General features: G+C 36.0%; 1 protein-coding gene across 2 annotated transcripts; it reads right to left on the bottom strand.

The window, feature by feature from the left end:
- Nucleotides 1–864: 864 nt before the first annotated feature.
- On the bottom strand, nucleotides 865–15,846 carry LOC129262453 (cytosolic iron-sulfur assembly component 2A-like). Of its 2 annotated transcripts, none has more exons than XM_054900577.2 (6): nucleotides 15,807–15,846; nucleotides 10,683–10,978; nucleotides 9,489–9,659; nucleotides 8,453–8,502; nucleotides 7,269–7,314; nucleotides 865–5,747 (listed from the first exon to the last, which is right to left on the bottom strand). In XM_054900577.2, exons 2-6 carry the CDS (start codon nucleotides 10,843–10,845, stop codon nucleotides 5,647–5,649), a joined length of 531 nt encoding a protein of 176 aa, XP_054756552.2. In that variant the 5' UTR covers nucleotides 10,846–10,978; nucleotides 15,807–15,846; the 3' UTR covers nucleotides 865–5,646. The 2 variants fall into 2 exon arrangements, with proteins under 2 accessions (XP_054756552.2, XP_063955846.1); XM_064099776.1 differs by lacking the exon at nucleotides 15,807–15,846 and adding an exon at nucleotides 11,409–11,899 and having other exon boundaries at nucleotides 2,899–5,747.
- Nucleotides 15,847–18,079: the final 2,233 nt, after the last annotated feature.

Consider the following 18,079-nt stretch of genomic DNA (forward strand, 5'->3'; position numbering starts at 1 on the left):
TTGGTATCATCCTTCCACCTGTTGGACCAGGAAAAAATATGACAAAATCATTCCTTAAGCCCCCATCACACTTATTCCGAATCAAGCAGAATCAGACGGAGTTAACTGACTATTGTTCGACCACAAACTGGTCAAGTTTTAGAAGAAAAAAATGCATAGAATGCAGTAAGAATGTACTTTGAACACCGTTCGATATTCTTTCCACTTCGAACGCACCTCAAAAATTTCAAACATGACTTAAACGTTATGAGCGCCCACAAGAACTGGCCCGCATATTCCGAATGCAAATATAAAACAGAATTTTTAGAATGCCCCTTCGAATATCCAAGAATGCAACACAAATTTTAAACCCGACTCATTGTGACTAGTGTATGATGAGTCGCTTGGTAAATTTACCTTATTAGAAACTCCAGTTGGGTGAATTCGGACCCCCTCCCATGATTTTTCTAGATTTTTTATCTTCATTCATTCCAGCTGATTCTGTTTGATTCCTAACGATTCCTTGAGAAGTGTGATGGGGGCTTTGTCTGGTCAAGGCAGTCAGAAAGGTGTCTGTTAAGATCGGCTTTACAGTCTTTACCATTGTCCAAATTTATCCAAACTTTCACAGATTTTCTTCTCAGATTTTTTTTTACAAACAAAAACAACTACCACCCGGTTTGATTCCTTTGAATATTTGCATTATAACTTTACAAAATACACATAATTGAAATTAATTACCATTTCACAAATTTTATTGAAGAAAATACATTCATATACACTGATTGATGTACATCAATGAAGTGACAATATTTTCAAATCATTTTTTGAGTATTGGGGGAAAAGTGGCTTCATTTAACAATTTTTTTTCTTTAAATCTTATTTGTATTGGAAAGAACATGTACATACATAGCATACAATAGTTACAGGCGACTCTGGCTACATCAAATCTCTTGGACAACATAAATCTCATTGACTGAGGAGAAATTTGACTTTATGTTGTTACCCGTATGTTTAGCATATTCTGGTCTGAAACAATGCTTCGAGTTAAAAGACTTTCCATGTATAGTAGGTTGACTCATGCAGAGTCTAGCGTATTTCAATATTAAAAAAAAAATCAAATATTCTCTCTTTTTTTTGCAGAACATTTATGGAACGTTGGAACTGTACTAAAGAAGAGCTTTTGTATTAACTTTATAACCAAACATTGCACTAGAATTCTGTTGATTTTATAATTTGTTGAAGTAATATTGTTTAATTTTAGTTGTCACAAAACAGACTGAAAAATGTTCTCAATAAACTCAAGTGTCAGGTTACCCAAACACAGGCAACCTAAATACAAAATATTTTCCTCAATAATGCATTTGATAATACATTTCATTTGTAAAGTGCCTTTTGATATGACCGAAAATTAAAACAGTTTACTGAATTTTAAATAATACTTTGCTAAGCTTTTAATATATTTCCATGGAAGGATTATAAACACTCATTTCATTTTGCAAATATGAATTTAAGACATCTAGGAGTTGTAAAATGTGACTTATTTAAATTTAATCGACACTTCTCCAATCAGGCAAAATAAATTTCAAGAAAGAAAAGAAGAGGGCCAACATTCTCCATTCATAACTCATTGGAATGATTCTTTCAATTAAAATAACTTACCTAGTATTTTATGTTGAATCACGATATAAAAAGTACTGTTTGAGCAGAATATTAAAAACTTTTCTGCTAATCCAGCATTGTTTTCTCCTCTATTTGACCATTGCTGCACATGGAGAGAAAAGTCAAATCCTGAAGATACCAACTCTTAATAACATGCTGCATAACATTTATTAAAAAAAAAACACACCAAAATATTGGCTGTTCAAACTACATGTTATCCTATCAAAATGCCATTAAAGGGATGGTCCGGGCTCGAGATATTTACATCTCAATTAAAAGAGTAAAATTCACAAAGCAAAATGCTGAAAATTTGATCAAAATCAGATCACTTGTTCTTTTGTATTTTATTTTATGAAATTAGGTTTATTCAAATTTTTTCTACCAAGAACTAAAACACTTGGATTGACAGCTGATTAAGTGCATTAGTTATTTATTGCCGTAACTTATTTCATCAAAATGGAGACCCATCATTTAAACATGTATGAAAAAATGAAACAATTAGGATTTCATGTAATAACATAAGAAAAAGGAAAGTGGGGATGTGACATCATCGCCCACCTAATGAATATTCATGATGTACATATAACTGTTTTCACAAAATATTGATAACTTTAAAATTCAATAACTTCGTTATTTGTTATCCGATTTTGATAAAATTTTCAGCATTTTGCTCTGAATTTTACTCTATTTATTAAGATATAAATATTTTCAGCCCGGACCATCCCTTTAATGATTGTTCTTATATAGCGTCGGTATCCGCCTCAGCTGGGTGCTCATGGCGCTTGCTAAAAAATAGGAAATGTCTCACAAATTTCAATGTCTTCAAATGGTGCTTAGAATCATCATTACATGAATACTAAATAAAAAACATTAAAATACAGTACCTTGCCCTTTTAGGAAACAAATTATATTGAGGACTTCTATTACAAACTGGGCAATATCCTTACACCCGATCTCCAATTTTCTACTTTCATACTTCACTACATGAAGTGCTTTATTTAAAGTATTACTGCAAATTAACAAATTTCTTTGTGAAGTAAAAAACAGAGATAAATTATTCAAAGAAGGTCCCACTATCACATATAGGTCAGAATATTTATAATTGCGTAACCGTGCTTCGACTTTGCGATCTATAGTTACATTTTTCAAAAGTTACAAAAATGGGCAAGATAAAAGTATTAAAAAAAAGAAAAGGAAAATCTTTGATGACATACCTATAGCAAGTCATTGAAAAGATTTCATGATCAATTTCATTTTGAAAATAAGTGGCATATGTAATATAGCTCTGGGGAATTCTTTCACTAATAATTTAAATGAAAAGAGTTTCCAAAGCTGTTGTACATATATAATTTCACACATTTGTATACTTTCTCCCATACGTGTACTGTATCAAGGCAATACACTGTAGCTTTGATCCAGCTGAGGCATGGCGGCTTGTCATTGTTCAAAACCCACCTACACCCGACAAAAGAAATTATAATTGGTATAGTGTCGAAAATCTGTCTATCTGACGGTCTATCGGATCGGGGTCGCCCTAGCCAACCCGTCTCTGTGGTCTAGTGTTTAAGGCACCGGCGTTCAAAGCTGGGGGCCCGGGTTCGATTCCCGGCATAAAAAAATGGTGTGGTATTTGTAGGAATTTCAGCATTTTCTAGCCACGCATAAAGTTTGAGACCGTTACATGTATGTAAAGTTAATAATTAGACAGAACCATCAAACACATAAAAAATATATGAAAGCAGGTTGTTCATGTTGAAAATTGTGGAGAGGGTAATATTTAGGGATAAAATCCCATAAATTGTATATTCTTGATTGTATTTCTCAATTTGAAGCATGTTCAAGATAATTTTTCTGACTGCATAATTAATGAACAGGCAAAATCATTGTCATATTTTTTAGAATATGGTGATTTATGAACAAAAATCTATGTTACATGACATATGGGGGAACTGTTTACATGGATGTCATAAAATGAAAATTTTACAAATTCATTCACTTAGTAATTCTTTGATGGATTTTGCTTGAAATTTCATTTGGTACGTTTCTCTCATCTTTCTGCTTTTAAAATTCAAAATGGTAGCAATTTCAAAATCAACCTTATCTCAGGTTAGACTTCCCCTTTAAACTCCAGTGATAACCTTGCCTTGGATCCCCCTTATACTTGTCTTTGCTGTTACCTCAGATATAAAAAAAATAACATTTCATAAATTTATTAATCATAAAGATACTCTGATACATTTCAGTCCGATCAGTATATCAATTCTATTTGCATTTCAACATACAAAAAAAAAAGAATATACAAGAGGAGAAATAAATAGAAATTTATAATTATATTTTATATTCCTAGTATCACCATGATACTGTCCATGAGAGTTCAACCCAATTAAAATGGATTATTGTTATTCTAAGACTTCTACCCGCTCATTAGTGGGTAATTGAACTTTGATGGGGTTAACTCAAGCAAGTTGCGATCACATTCCATATATAGCCCACCAAGAAGATAGTCTGTAGGATGGAAGGTCAGCAGTATGGCAACCATACAACATCGCGGTCCCGTCCTTCATAGAGATGCGTTTCATCCAATTAACCTCAACTAGGAGGTAATCCATCATTGTCAATATTTATGCCTGAAAATTTGCAAAAAGTCCTTTGTTAACAAAGAGGAAGTGCACTGAATTGGCAACACAAAGACGAATGTGGGAGTTATACATCTAGAAAACATTTGGAACAAACATGTATTTGTATCCATAGTTGTGGTTGAGCAGATCAATTGCAACTCTTTGTAAGAAAAGGCCCAGGTTGGTGATATGAAGAGGATGATGTAGCTATATCTCAAAGGATTTAGGAATGACGTGTCAATTTCATTTTTACAGTGCGTCCCACAAAAAAGGCAACCCGTTTTCAGATATAAATTTCACAATTATTTAACACGTTTTTACTTGTGAATTTGATACTTATGGTAAGAGTGGAATATCATCTTTAATTCAAGACCAACAGTTTAGCAAATCATTCACGAATGGCAAAATAAAAACAATGAATATTGAGGCCTATCAGAAACGATTTGCATTTTCAGGGATCTGTTAGAGAAACTTAAAGAATACAAAGAAATGCTAATGAGTCAATTGTTGAATAAGCACAGTTGATGTACCACAAACTAATCTTGTTAAACTTTTCTGCACGACCTGCTTTTGACATTAAATTTTTACATTAAAATTTCAAACTCGTCTTGCTCATTAATGCGTGAGCTGTTTGTCACACATTAGATATCGAAATGTAGAGGAATAATTGAATTAGATGATTATGTAAATGAAATATCTTAATTAATTTGCCTTTGAAGAAAAAAAGAAGTGGTAATCCTGGTTTCCTTTTTTTCTGAGATGCACTGTATAATGGCATGGGTACATCTTGTCATAGACACAACATTTGGTTAATCCTGCAAAAAATGTATCCAATTCATTCCAACAAACCCGTCATGTACTAGATCCACAATTCCACAATCAAAAATGCAATTTGGATCAATCTTTAATCACCTATTTTGATCAGAAACAGCTGCTACGGTGCTTCTACCCTGCTGAAACCACCTTCCGAAGATGTCAAAGAGTTTCGTGCTCAAAAGGGACACTGTTCTTACATTCATGATATTCATGAGCTTTTTGAAGAAAACTGTACCTTATCGTACAAGCAGTATGGTTCATTTTGAAAGCATCCAGATCCGCTTATCTCGGGGGCATCAATCTCTACACCTCGCTACGTTCCCTGATTTCATTTTATATTGTTGACTTGCCACTCTGATATAGTAAGGTGAAGGTCAGCCTGAGTTAACACCATCATCAAGCCACGGTTTGCTTCGGTACGCTTCAGACCAGGTCAGAAGGTGGTTCACCTCTACACGCTTCTAGCAAGGTACAATACGTTTCTACAGAACACTCGAACGCGCCTACTTAATTCAACCACCGCTCTTAAACCTGCAATTCTAGAGTTTCAATTGTAGCCCAAGGTCTCTCTTCAATAATCCTCGATGCTTACACACTTTTCAACAAGTTTCCGGAGGTTGGGATTCTCCATGGCTGCTGCTATTCTCTCCTTGTCGTTGATTTGTTTGTTAACTGTTAGAAATAAAAGAGAAAAGGAAATACCAAAGGGCATGAGTCTATTAACAGACTTCAATGATAATAAATACACCTTGAAGTTTACTGAATAACATTAATGCATTGCAAAGTTGAATAAAAGATATGTAATAACAATGTTAAAAATGTGAGAGAAAAGGAAGTACCAAAGGGCATGACTCTATTGACATACACCTTGAAGTTCAAAGAGTTTACTGAATTACATTAATGGAATGCAAAGTTGAATAAAAGTAATGTAATAATAATGTTAAAAATGTGAGAGAAAGGAAGTACCAAAGGGCATGACTCTATTGAAAGACGTAAATTATAATAAGTACACCTTGGAGTTCAAAGAGATTACTGATTAACATTAATACAGAGCAAAGTTCTCTGCACTTTCAAAGAACTTTGGTTATATTTAAAGGTAAAAGAAAGTTGTTGCAGCAAACAATTATTTCATAAGAAAGTCTTTTAAATCAAAGTTAATTGTCACCATATTATCATATATCAAGATCTGGTACATGTATATAAACTTATCTTTCTGAAATCATGAAATCTTAGCTCAAAACCAATAAATCTGATTACTAACACAGATAAGCATATGTGGGACAATGTATTAATATTGCTTGGAAAAATACCAGACATTTGAAGGGATTCCGTGCTTATTTTGCTCATTTCTCAGCAATTACGCATTCTTTTCCTTAGCCATTTGGCACATATTGTTTATTTATTCACACAAACACTTGGGTGGTAATTTTATCGGATTCTATTCAAACTCATTTTGAGATCATTACCACAATGGGTATTTATCTTTAAATCCCCTGGCTTTAGCGCCAGGAAAGCATTAATACAGCGAATATGCATTTTCAAGGAATTAATTCCTGCTAAGTATCTGTTTACCTCACCAGGGTCCCGTTGTATAACTTTGCCATCCAATGGTAACTACCATGGCAGCAATACTCAACAGCCAATTAGCATCAAGGATTCCATGAAAGATACCACTGGATGGCAAAGTTACCATAAAGAGTAACTTTCATGCAACGGGACCCTGGGTCGAACGAGACAAATGTAGATTCTTGCCAAAAGATAATGACAAAAGCACTTGATTAAAGAGATTAGTGTAATCAGATAAAATCATTTTGATTTCAATGTCTGGTCGAAGAAAGTATAAATCTATGCATACCAAGGACCATTAAAAAAAAATATATATATATTATTATTTTATTTTCGGGGGTTACTTTTGACAACTTACTGCCTAAATCTGCAACATTGGATAAGCTTTAACACTGCAATGAATGAGAATTTTCAAAGGCTCCTTTTTTATGTTTCCATGGCTCTTTTGAGCATAATATTGCAACTCTTCTATTCAGCTTGAAGCTGACTGGACAAATCTCTAAAATATGACTAATCCAGATTCATAAATCCTTTTAAATTTTGGGAGAAGTGAAATCTCTTACATCATAGAAATGATTGATAAAATACAAGTTTATTCCAAACTTTTTTCACAGATACCATACTTACTTTCTTCCTCAGTTGCATGTGTTCCCTTTTTGACAATGATGTCAATCTGTATCATAAAAACGATGGATGAAAATATGTTTTAAACACCTATGAAACACACTGTAGAGTCATCCTTAAATATTAAGAGCTCAATTAAGAGCCCCATTGAGAAATGTAATGCATGCATTTTATTAATATATATATTCCTGAAAACAGTGTATTAGTAAGAGAATTATTCCATTTTATCTTCTGTTCAAACAATGACAGATGTCAAAAAGCTCACTGATATTTTCCCTTTTTAACATTGTCTGTTAGTCTTTCTGTCTCTCCCTCTCTCTTTCTACTCTCTCTCTTTCACTCTCTCTATACAGTGCGTCCCACAAAAAACGAAACCGATATTTATCTTAACTAATCATAAATACAATAGACAAATGACCTACCAATGTAAAGCTTAGAATCTCCTCTTTCATCTGAAATTACTTAGATTATTCCTCATTCACGCATGAGTGAGCAAAAACAATTTGGAGAAAGGATACCAAAATCTCATTTGGCAGGGGGTATCTGAATTTCAAAAAGAAAGTCACATGCCTAAAAAGTTCAATATCTGCACTTTTTTTATACCTTAATAACAGAAAATGGCCAATAAGTAAAAAAGTTCTGTTCCTTCGAAACAATGCTTGTATTTCCATAATTTCATTAAAGAAACATGTTTTCACCGGTTTCCCACGCAAGCTATCGCACGGTTAACAAAAGACTTAATGCATGGCTGATCGTCAACAAAACGGCGTGTCGAGAGAGTCTGGACGCTAGCCTGTAAAACCTCTTCATTTTACAAAATCATTGAAATTAAAGCTTTATTTCAAATAACCAGAACTTTATTTCTTGACCATTTTCTGTAATTGAGGTATCAAATTAAAGAGCAGATATTGAACTTTTTAAAAATATGGTTTTCTTTTTGAAACCCAGATACAGCCCGCCAAGTGACTTTTTGGTATCCTCTTCAAATTGTTTTTGCTCGGTCATGCGTGAATGAAATATAATCTAAGTAATATCAGATGAAAGAGGAGATTCTAAGCTTTACAATGGTAGGTTGTTTGTCTATTGTCTTTGTGATTCAGTTATGATAAATCTTGGTTACGTTTTTTGTGGGACGCACTGTATACATCTCTATATACATGTATATATATTTGTGGGGGTTGTTTTACCTTGTGTTTACTTGGAAGACTTCTGTCCAACCTGACTCTGAGACAAAGACCTAGTATACAAAGATTCAATTAGAAAATATAAAGACAAAGTTATTAGCTTTAAAAACATTGCCATGTACAGCTTCTAATGTCCCTTCCTTTGGTGTGTGTTAGTTCACTGCTGAGTTAGTCCAATTTAAACAGTCCTTTCATACGCCTTGTTCATTTGCACATTTACTACCTATAACTCACCATTCTTATTTTCTATTTCCCTGCCTTGTTTTCTCTACCCCCCCCCCCCCTCAACTCTCTTTCATTTTTTCTCTTTATTTCTTTCTCTCTCATTTACAATGGTTTCTGAACCTTGAATGAACTTGAAAGGCTTCTCAATGAGAAAATAATCACTGGTAAGCAACCATATCTTAGTCAAGTCTTATTTAAAAAAAAATATGTATCTAAATATAACATGACACATCTTGGATTCAACCTAACTCTCAAATCACATCCCATCAATGTGGCATGCAAAATAAACAAAATAAATCAACGATTTAACATTATCTTCAATGCAATATAATCATGTATTAAAATCAGATATTTCTCTTTGGAAATGGGGAAAGGTGATAAGCAAAGTACCGGTAACTATTTTTGTTTGATATTTCTTTTCTCATTAAGAATTTGTTATGTGGGCCAAAATAAAATTGAGAATGACAAGTGTGCTTGAAATTAAATTTATGAAAGGCAGATTGGCTTTCAAATTTAACCTAAAGGTTGAGAAGCACTGATCTGGATTACTCTAGTATTGCTTTAACATATCCTGTCCATTAAAAGACCAAGATCCAGCCAAATCGCTTTCTTTGTGACCACTGAGTGGTCTTAATAGACAGGTTTCCCTGCAATTACCGATCAGGGTTTCCAAGGAGCAGATGAAACTGTTCAATCAGCAGTGAAATAAGTGAGCATGTACTACAGAGCCTGTCCATAAAGACCAAGTTCCAACCAAAACCACTTTTCTTGTGACCATTGAGTGGTCTTTATAGACAGGATTCACTGCATTTACCAATCAATGTCGCCAAGGAGCAGTGTGGAACGGTTGGAGTGAATTCAAGATTGATCACATGACCCTGTTCCTCTGTCTCAAGTGCTGCTACAGTGACTCCGTCCTCGTAGACCACCTCCAACTCTTCAAGGGTGTTTGGTTTCTCGGGGTCTTGGATGTCTCGGATGATGTCTGCAAGATGAAGAAGGATCAGCAAAAATTTTAAAAGATTGACGATTACCTGTCATTGTAATTGATCTCTATATCACTGTATACTGGTAGTACTACAGCACAATTCTGAATCTTAAAGCTTGTTCGAGTCATTTCCTTGCAAATTTAATATTATTATGACACCCATCTCTGCAAGATTAAAGTTATCGGTACTTTGTCAAAGGTTGCAAAACAGGCACTCCATGAAGAATGTTCTGGTTGTCTTATCAATGCCACGAAAATACTAACCCAAGTGTTTAACTTGGTACTTCTTCATAATTATGAGGTGTTGTCGCTCAGGGGAGTCTCGGGACTTTGCACTATGAGGTCTGGGGTTCAAATCCCACTGCAACACTTGCAAACTTTGGCAAGGCGTTTATCAACATTTAACACTCTCCATCCAGTAAAAAGAAATTCCTTGAATGTTTGAGCGCCTGATCAGGTTAGCTGTGCTAAAGCTGGAGTAACAGTATGCAGCGCACCCTGACAAAGAGTTTAATGAAAAAATACTAGAAAAAAATAAAAAACAGAAGTGCAGTTTTGAAGAAAATCCACAAAGATTAGAAACTTATTAGAATTTTTAAGTTTTTGATTAGTGACATCATACCAACAGCTGCCCCATATGTTGTGTTATGAAAAATGCATAAATTTCAATTTTTTTATTTTTCATGATGACTAATTTTTTTTTTGCTTCCAGGAGTGGGTGTGGAATGATTTGTCTGTTGATATACTGAAGGCACAGTAACCATTTTAATTTTTTAGAAAACATTTCATTGATTTTATTACTTCACGATTTATTAGGAAGCTGCTTGCACATGACGTCACAAATTAAAAAAAAAATCAAGCTACCAATAATTTTTTTACTCTTTGGATTTTCCTCAAACCTTCACACATAGTTTTTCCTGCTATGTTTACAATAAACTTTCCATCAGAGTGAACTTCCCCTGTATGGACTATATAAATGTTATGATTATTAATTTTCAATTTTAGATAAATGACCCTCACCATAGATATCAAGGGCCATGCCATCAAGCTCTTCTTGCGTGGTCCAGCTGGGACATGGTGGAGGTTTAGACGGTTCCATCTTCTTCTCTTCCATCGTCTCACCAGGACCACCCTGGAGAAACACCTTAAGCAGGTACACACCACTCAGAAATGTCATCAGCATTGGTCTCGGCTGTCAGGCTCAATCTTATTTTCAGTCTTAGGGGAAATCTTGATGAATATTGACGGGGAGCATTGATGATGCGGTTGGAATTCGAGGCAAAGATGTTTCATTCAAGGGTCTGTCTGTCTGTCTACTGCAAAACAGAATGAATAAATAACACTTGGTTGAATGAGGAAAGAAATGATTCAGACAGATTACATGATAAGGTTAAACAAGATGTTAAAGAACCAAATTTTATAATAAATCAAGAGAGATCATTATCAGTAATTATCAAAATTTAATTCCAGATATAGCCTCAGAATTGCCCATATTTTATTTTGTGTCTTATTACGTTATGTAGATCTACAATCCTTTTTTAAAAACTATTTATCAGTGCATAACCCATTTAGTTACAGCAAACAGCAAGAATCCTGTCTGTGACTGTGTACGAGTTAAATAAAACTTTGGAAATTAACGCGACAAACAGAAAATTAGGTCTAACGTTAGGCTTAAGTTAACCTAGACCAAAAGCTTCGCTCTCTGTTATGTTGGTTGTTCCGCTGAACTCTGTTGGCTCCACTCACCAAATTACAGAGACTGAAGTTCTAGCTCGATCTGTACAGGGAATCAATGGCCATATGCAGTCAGTCCGCAAGCCCCTGTGTTAATGAGCAAATGAGCAAGATTTATCCAAGTCCTCTCGTGGCTGAATTCATGTCCCTGCAAAATCTTGTGAATTGTGAGACTTTCTTTCTCAAAGAATTTAACCACTTTCTCCTGGAGTAATATTGATTATTTTTGTACCATGGGCAAGAGTAAATGTTACTCTTTTATATTAGTCATTTCTTTTGAACGAAATATTTTGATAAATAAGTGAATTTTTTACCTGAAAAGATGCATCAAACAAAATTTTCTTCCTCTGTTTTCACTTGCAAATTGTGCAACATTTTGTGTTTTAGGCACCAACATTATTCATATCATCAGAAAGCTCAAACTCTATACTTTCTTACAATGTCACTCTTGATATGGGGCATCTTTTAGATGGGTCAGCAGCCAGCTTTTTCCATCAAGATGCAAGACGAGATTTCTGAAATTTCTGAGTAACATAAAATCCAGAGTTCTGATTGGCTGAATACTGTTTTCAAAACAAACAGGCGCGGGTAATTTGAAGAGATTACCACATGGTGAGTGTGACCTTGCAGAGGCCCAGTGTGGGGAACATTGGAATTTGCGTGGGTGTGTGGTCTCTATGACCAATCAAGAGCGCAGTATTCTTGTTTTTGAGCTGCAAAATGTACTTGGCCTATGAAAAGCTGGCTGCTGACCCATCTAAAATACATCTTCTTATAAAAATTATATCATATTAAAGCTTAGACCTTCAGCTTTATCATGATCTAAAAATAATTTGTGCCCAAACAGAAATTAAGTGTGAAAACAACAACTTTTGTTGCATGAAAAAAAATATTTTGTTTCATGTTTTAGATCAAAAGTTTTTCCTATATTACAACATTCTTTTAAAAATCCAAACACATGACCTGAAAGAATGATTCTTCTTCTTTACAAACATACCAAAAACATGAAATTTGGTCAATATTTAGAGCAGCAATGGCCGAATAAAAAGAGGTGTTTTGGTTCGCACCAAGCTCATTAACTATGCAAAAACCCTCTAGTCATGAATATCACTTGGATAAAAGAAGCTACTTTTTCAGGGCTTGCGGACTGACTGTATGTTTATGTATTAAGTTCGGATAAAACAGGGAAGAGATTTTGCGCGACAGCCGAAGGAAGTCACTATTTTTTCCCCTTTTAGTTTTAAGTTTATTTTTCCCCGTTTTGGTGCATTTCAGGCCCCCCCAAAAATCTTTATTTTGGTACAGTTCTTTTTATATATTTTTATGAAATAAAGACAAAAATCGATGAGCCCCGTCGGTAGGATTTTGCATTGTTAACCCCCTAATGGTGGATGCACGATAGTGAGCTGTCTGTGAACGAGGAGAAATATATCTTTTTTTAAATGTTAAAAAAACTCCTCGAAACAGACGGCTGCCAGCTGTCTATAGTAAAAAGTTTATAGAGTCTACTGTCACTTCTACTCTGAGTACCAATGTGGTCAAACATAACAGTATTAACCTTATATGCTAAAATAGATACACCAAATTCAGCCCAAAAATGTGGTCCCGATGCCTCCAGCCATTAAAGTATTAAAACTAGACTGAACTTCGCAAATAGCGTTCGTCGCGTGAGGGCGTATGTCACCGCAAAGGATCACGGGAATGAAAAGGGAGCAAACGCGAAATTGGCTTTCGGGAAGCCATACAACGCCATATGTTTTGTGTAGTGTCACTCAAAATCCAGGCTTTTTTAAAAGTTTGATTTCTTAGTATTGAAATTATTTTGGATACTTGAATGTGGATTTATAGAACAATCTTTGTAACATGATTGCACAGCGAAAGTATGAACTCAATGCTCACCGAATTTTCCAAGTTTTCTGGGGCTAAATTTGGGAAGATTTTGTGGGAAAAGTGAGCATGGTGATTGCTGGTCAATGCTATCGACTTTAGAAAAGAGCACGTCGGCGATCCGGAGAGAGCCTGAGGCTATTTTTTTCAATTAAAGAATATTGATGAGAATCATAATGTAGATCATAATAATTATATCTTATCTCCATAACTAGTAGATTTAGCAAGTTTTTGTTATTTTGGAGGAAATATAGTCCTTAAAAATCAGGCTTTTGAGTTTGATCATTACAAGATCTAGTACTAGAGGGGGGGGGGTGAGACTTGAGGATCGAATGGCCGCGAGACCAAATATCAAGTATATTAAAAATAAGCTAGTGAGTATAAATGTATATATATAATATACATATTAAGAAATACATATAAATAGGCCTATGACATGCAGCATAAAGATTAAATAAATCCCTGTATTTAAAACATTTTTGGATGCCGTATAGGCCCTAGTATTCTTCATGGTCTCCCTCTAACCTCTCTGTAATTTTATTTTGTCTGTCTGAAATTAAGCAGCTGATGGATATTTAATTTATATAAATGATGTATATTCCATTGTTTTAATAAAACAAATATTATTTCAAAATTTCCATCTTCATTTAATTTCATCGCATTCAGTCACTAATTACTTCTCTCACATCAGATCACCTTTTTCATTTCATTTTTTTTCTACTTATTTTTCTCTCAACTTTCATCTATTCTCACATTTTTTAAATATTTAATTCATTATTTTGTATTTGCAGTATTATCAAATCTTGGGACCAGGCCACTAATAAAAAAAACGGCCATGATCCTGAATTACATGCAATAATTGTGTATCTGTGGAGAGAAAAAGAAAACACAGCTTGGTTAATATCTGAATAAAATCATGATTGAGATAATTATTCATGAAACATGTATTCTTGACAATCGATTGATATATTACTAAAATATATAACTAGAATAAAGTAATCAAATCTAGTATTGCAGAGATTGTTTTATTGATCATCATTTTATTATTTTCCTTGGAATTCCGGGACTTTCCTCCACTGCCTCGCCGACGTACACTGTCTAGTGAGCTAGTGAGTATAAATGTATATATATAATATACATATTAAGAAATACATATAAATAGACCTATGACATGCAGCATAAAGATTAAATAAATCCCTGTATTTAAAACATTTTTGGATGCCGTATAGGCCCTAGTATTCTTCATGGTCTCCCTCTAACCTCTCTGTAATTTTATTTTGTCTGTCTGAAATTAAGCAGCTGATGGATATTTAATTTATATAAATGATGTATATTCCATTGTTTTAATAAAACAAATATTATTTCAAAATTTCCATCTTCATTTAATTTCATCGCATTCAGTCACTAATTACTTCTCTCACATCAGATCACCTTTTTCATTTCATTTTTTTTCTACTTATTTTTCTCTCAACTTTCATCTATTCTCACATTTTTTAAATATTTAATTCATTATTTTGTATTTGCAGTATTATCAAATCTTGGGACCAGGCCACTAATAAAAAAAACGGCCATGATCCTGAATTACATGCAATAATTGTGTATCTGTGGAGAGAAAAAGAAAACACAGCTTGGTTAATATCTGAATAAAATCATGATTGAGATAATTATTCATGAAACATGTATTCTTGACAATCGATTGATATATTACTAAAATATATAACTAGAATAAAGTAATCAAATCTAGTATTGCAGAGATTGTTTTATTGATCATCATTTTATTATTTTCCTTGGAATTCCGGGACTTTCCTCCACTGCCTCGCCGACGTACACTGTCCCTGAGCTGGGCCGAGAGTGCCCGCATTGGCAGCCGCAGTCCGTGCATACATTACAAGCGCACTTTGCACAGCTCAGAATACGCACAGACACTGAGACAGTGCGCGAAAATTAAATAAAATTGCACTTGTCTTCATAAGATCTGTGGTAATTCTTGCAGCTATAGACAGCACATCCATCTCTGTCACCCATAATTAAGAAGAAAAGTGATGTTAGACTCTGGAACAAATATGACGAGGCGTTTACTGGAAGTTAGCAAAATGTCGAGGTTTATACTAATGCCAACCTCGCAATACGTGTGAGTGGCAAAATGTTGTTGTTGCCTGCAGGCGTCGATCGTATTTTCAATTTTGATACATTAAATGGAAATCGTACACTTTATTGTCGGCTGCTTGCGTTCGCATGGTAGCATCCGGACAATGGCGGCGCTATTGCTCCCTTTTCGATCCCATGATCCTTTGCGTGAATCTATTTGCGATAAGGTCTATCGAAGCACTGCCACTGTTAGTGTTACTTAGTGTGACTCAACATCTAGTATACTGGTATAAAAAAGCCCCAACGTCTTTTTCAATGAATGGGACTAAGATTTAAGAAAAGTATTCGTAGCGGCTATCGATCATTCCCCAATCAAAGTCCAGATATATTAACGTGAGAGTCTTCATAATTACTATAAATTCTAAAATCCCTTACACTTTTCAATTTCTATCCATGACTTTCTCAGTGACAGACTTGAAGAGAGAGGGCGCCATCGCCACCGTCGGACGTAACTTCTGGGAGCTCCGGCCTAAAGTTGTAAATATTCACTTAAATCTTGTCAATCCTGTTATCTTAGTATATTCTGTTGACATACATTCAAATTTAATGATTAATTCTATGCTCTGTTGTATATATTTTTAGTCATGTCTTGCTAAAAAGTAGGAAATAAGGGCCTCCCCTCGACCACTAAAACATCAATAGCAAACCCATGTAGTGTATTGCGTATCGTATTGTAGCGCCTGAAGGTTCTAACGTAGAGGGCGCAGAAAGGAGAAAAATACGAAGAGGAAACGAACGGAAGACAGATAGAAGATCGGGAGAGATACAAGAATTGTAATCCAGATTAATCGGTAAATTGCCCTATATAATCAGTTATTATTGTTCATGATTGGATTGTTGAATACTTACTAAATAAATGTTGTTAATGTGAATGAACGGCATCACAGAAGGATTCTTATTTTAGCGTGAATCAATGGTGTGTGATTGACGTATACGTGAGTTCAGTGAGAGCTACATTGAAGCACACGGAGAAGAAGATTTGGCGAGATTTGAGTGTGGGGAGCGTTACATTGGTGGCAGTCGCGGGATAATTCTAGACGAATTATGGAACCCACAGAACCCACATCAATCTCAGAATCGAGAATACACCCTATTCATGCTAATGAAACTGTCCCTTATGGTTTGGGAACAATTCAACCGGAGGAAGGAGCATCATTTGTCACGGTAGATGAATACCACGTGTCAGACCACGTGCGAAGCTTTCCACAGCACGCAGCCTATGGGGACGCACGACGCGTCGGTAGTAGATTGTATGATGCGTTAATGGTGGAGGACGCTCGCCAGGTGCGTTCGTTGGGCAACGAATATAACGCACGAGGTGTTATGAGCGGACACAGGGAGGAGCAGATTTCAAACAACACGCACACACTGCGTTCGGCGTTGGGCAACAGGAGCTACGACGCACAGAGCGTTATGGACGGACCAAACAAAGAGATTTTTCCTGACACTACGCACGAAGCGTGCGTGTTAAGCAACGAAAACCGCGACGCAGGAAGCGTTGTGATTGGGCATGGTGAGGAGCTGATCTCTGAAAGTACGCACGCGGTGCGTTCGGTCAGCGACGAAGGCCTCAACGCACAAGGCGTTTTGAGAGAACGCAATAGGGCGACGACCCCTGATAACGCACACATGGTGCGTTCGTTGAGCAACGAAAGCCGCAACGCACAATGCGTTTCGAGAGAACACAATAGGGCAACGACCCCTGATAACGCACACACAGTGCGTTCGTTGAGCGACGATGGCTACAACGCACAAGGCGTTCCGAGAGCACGCAGTAGGGCTATGACCCTTGATAACACACACACAGTGCGTTCGTTGAGCAACGAAGGCCGCAACGCGCGAAGCGTTTTGACAGGACGCAATGATGCGTCGATCCCAGGCCCCATGCACAGGGCACATATATTCGACAACGACTATCGCAACGCAAGAAGCGTTAGTAGTTGTCACAATGGTTTGATAGCAGACATTGCACACTCATTGCGATCTCAAGGCAGCGAACGCCCAGACGCACAAGGCGATTGGAACTATCGGGAAGGAGAGGCCCTAGATTCGCATCGCGCACGCATTCTGCGTTCATTTGATCACCTAAACTACGACGCACAGTGTGCAGGAAAAGAAAGGAGACAACCTGAATACTCGGCCATGGATCATGAATACTTGCCTCAGAGGATAGGCAGGCCTATTGTATCTGTGCGCCCACCTGACAGGACAATCAGAAAGCCAGTGTATGAGCCAGGCACATTCACAGGAAAGGAAGTTTTTGAGAGCTATTTAAGTCATTTTGAAATAGCAGCAGATATTAACGCTTGGAACAATCGAGAGAAGGCTGTATTTCTGGCAGCAAGTCTGCGTGGTGGTGCTCAGGAGATTCTAATGGAACTGTCACCATCACAGAGAGTGAATTATGAGTTTCTAGTAGCCGCCTTGACTACCCGTTATGCATCAAGAGGTCAAGCAGAGTTAAACCGTTTGAAGCTCAAGAACAGGAGGCAGGGAGCGGGAGAAACCCTGACAGAATTGGCTCATAGTGTAAAGTGTCTGATCAGGAAGGTATATCCTGTTGCATCTGAGGATACAAGAAGGACACTAGCTAAGGATAGTTTCGTTGATGCTCTGAAGGATGCTGAAGTTCGCTTTGAGGTTATGAA

Source organism: Lytechinus pictus, chromosome 5 (assembly GCF_037042905.1).
Source record: "Lytechinus pictus isolate F3 Inbred chromosome 5, Lp3.0, whole genome shotgun sequence".
Classification (NCBI taxonomy): domain Eukaryota; kingdom Metazoa; phylum Echinodermata; class Echinoidea; order Temnopleuroida; family Toxopneustidae; genus Lytechinus; species Lytechinus pictus.

Coding starts and splice junctions, on each gene's coding strand:
- LOC129262453 (XM_054900577.2), bottom strand. CDS start 10,845: ATGCTGATGACATTTCTGAGTGGTGTGTACCTGCTTAAGGTGTTTCTC. Junction 9,660..10,682: donor CATGGCCCTTGATATCTATG/GTGAGGGTCATT, acceptor TTCATCTTGCAG/ACATCATCCGAGACATCCAA. Junction 5,748..7,268: donor ACATGCAACTGAGGAAGAAA/GTAAGTATGGTA, acceptor TATTTCTAACAG/TTAACAAACAAATCAACGAC.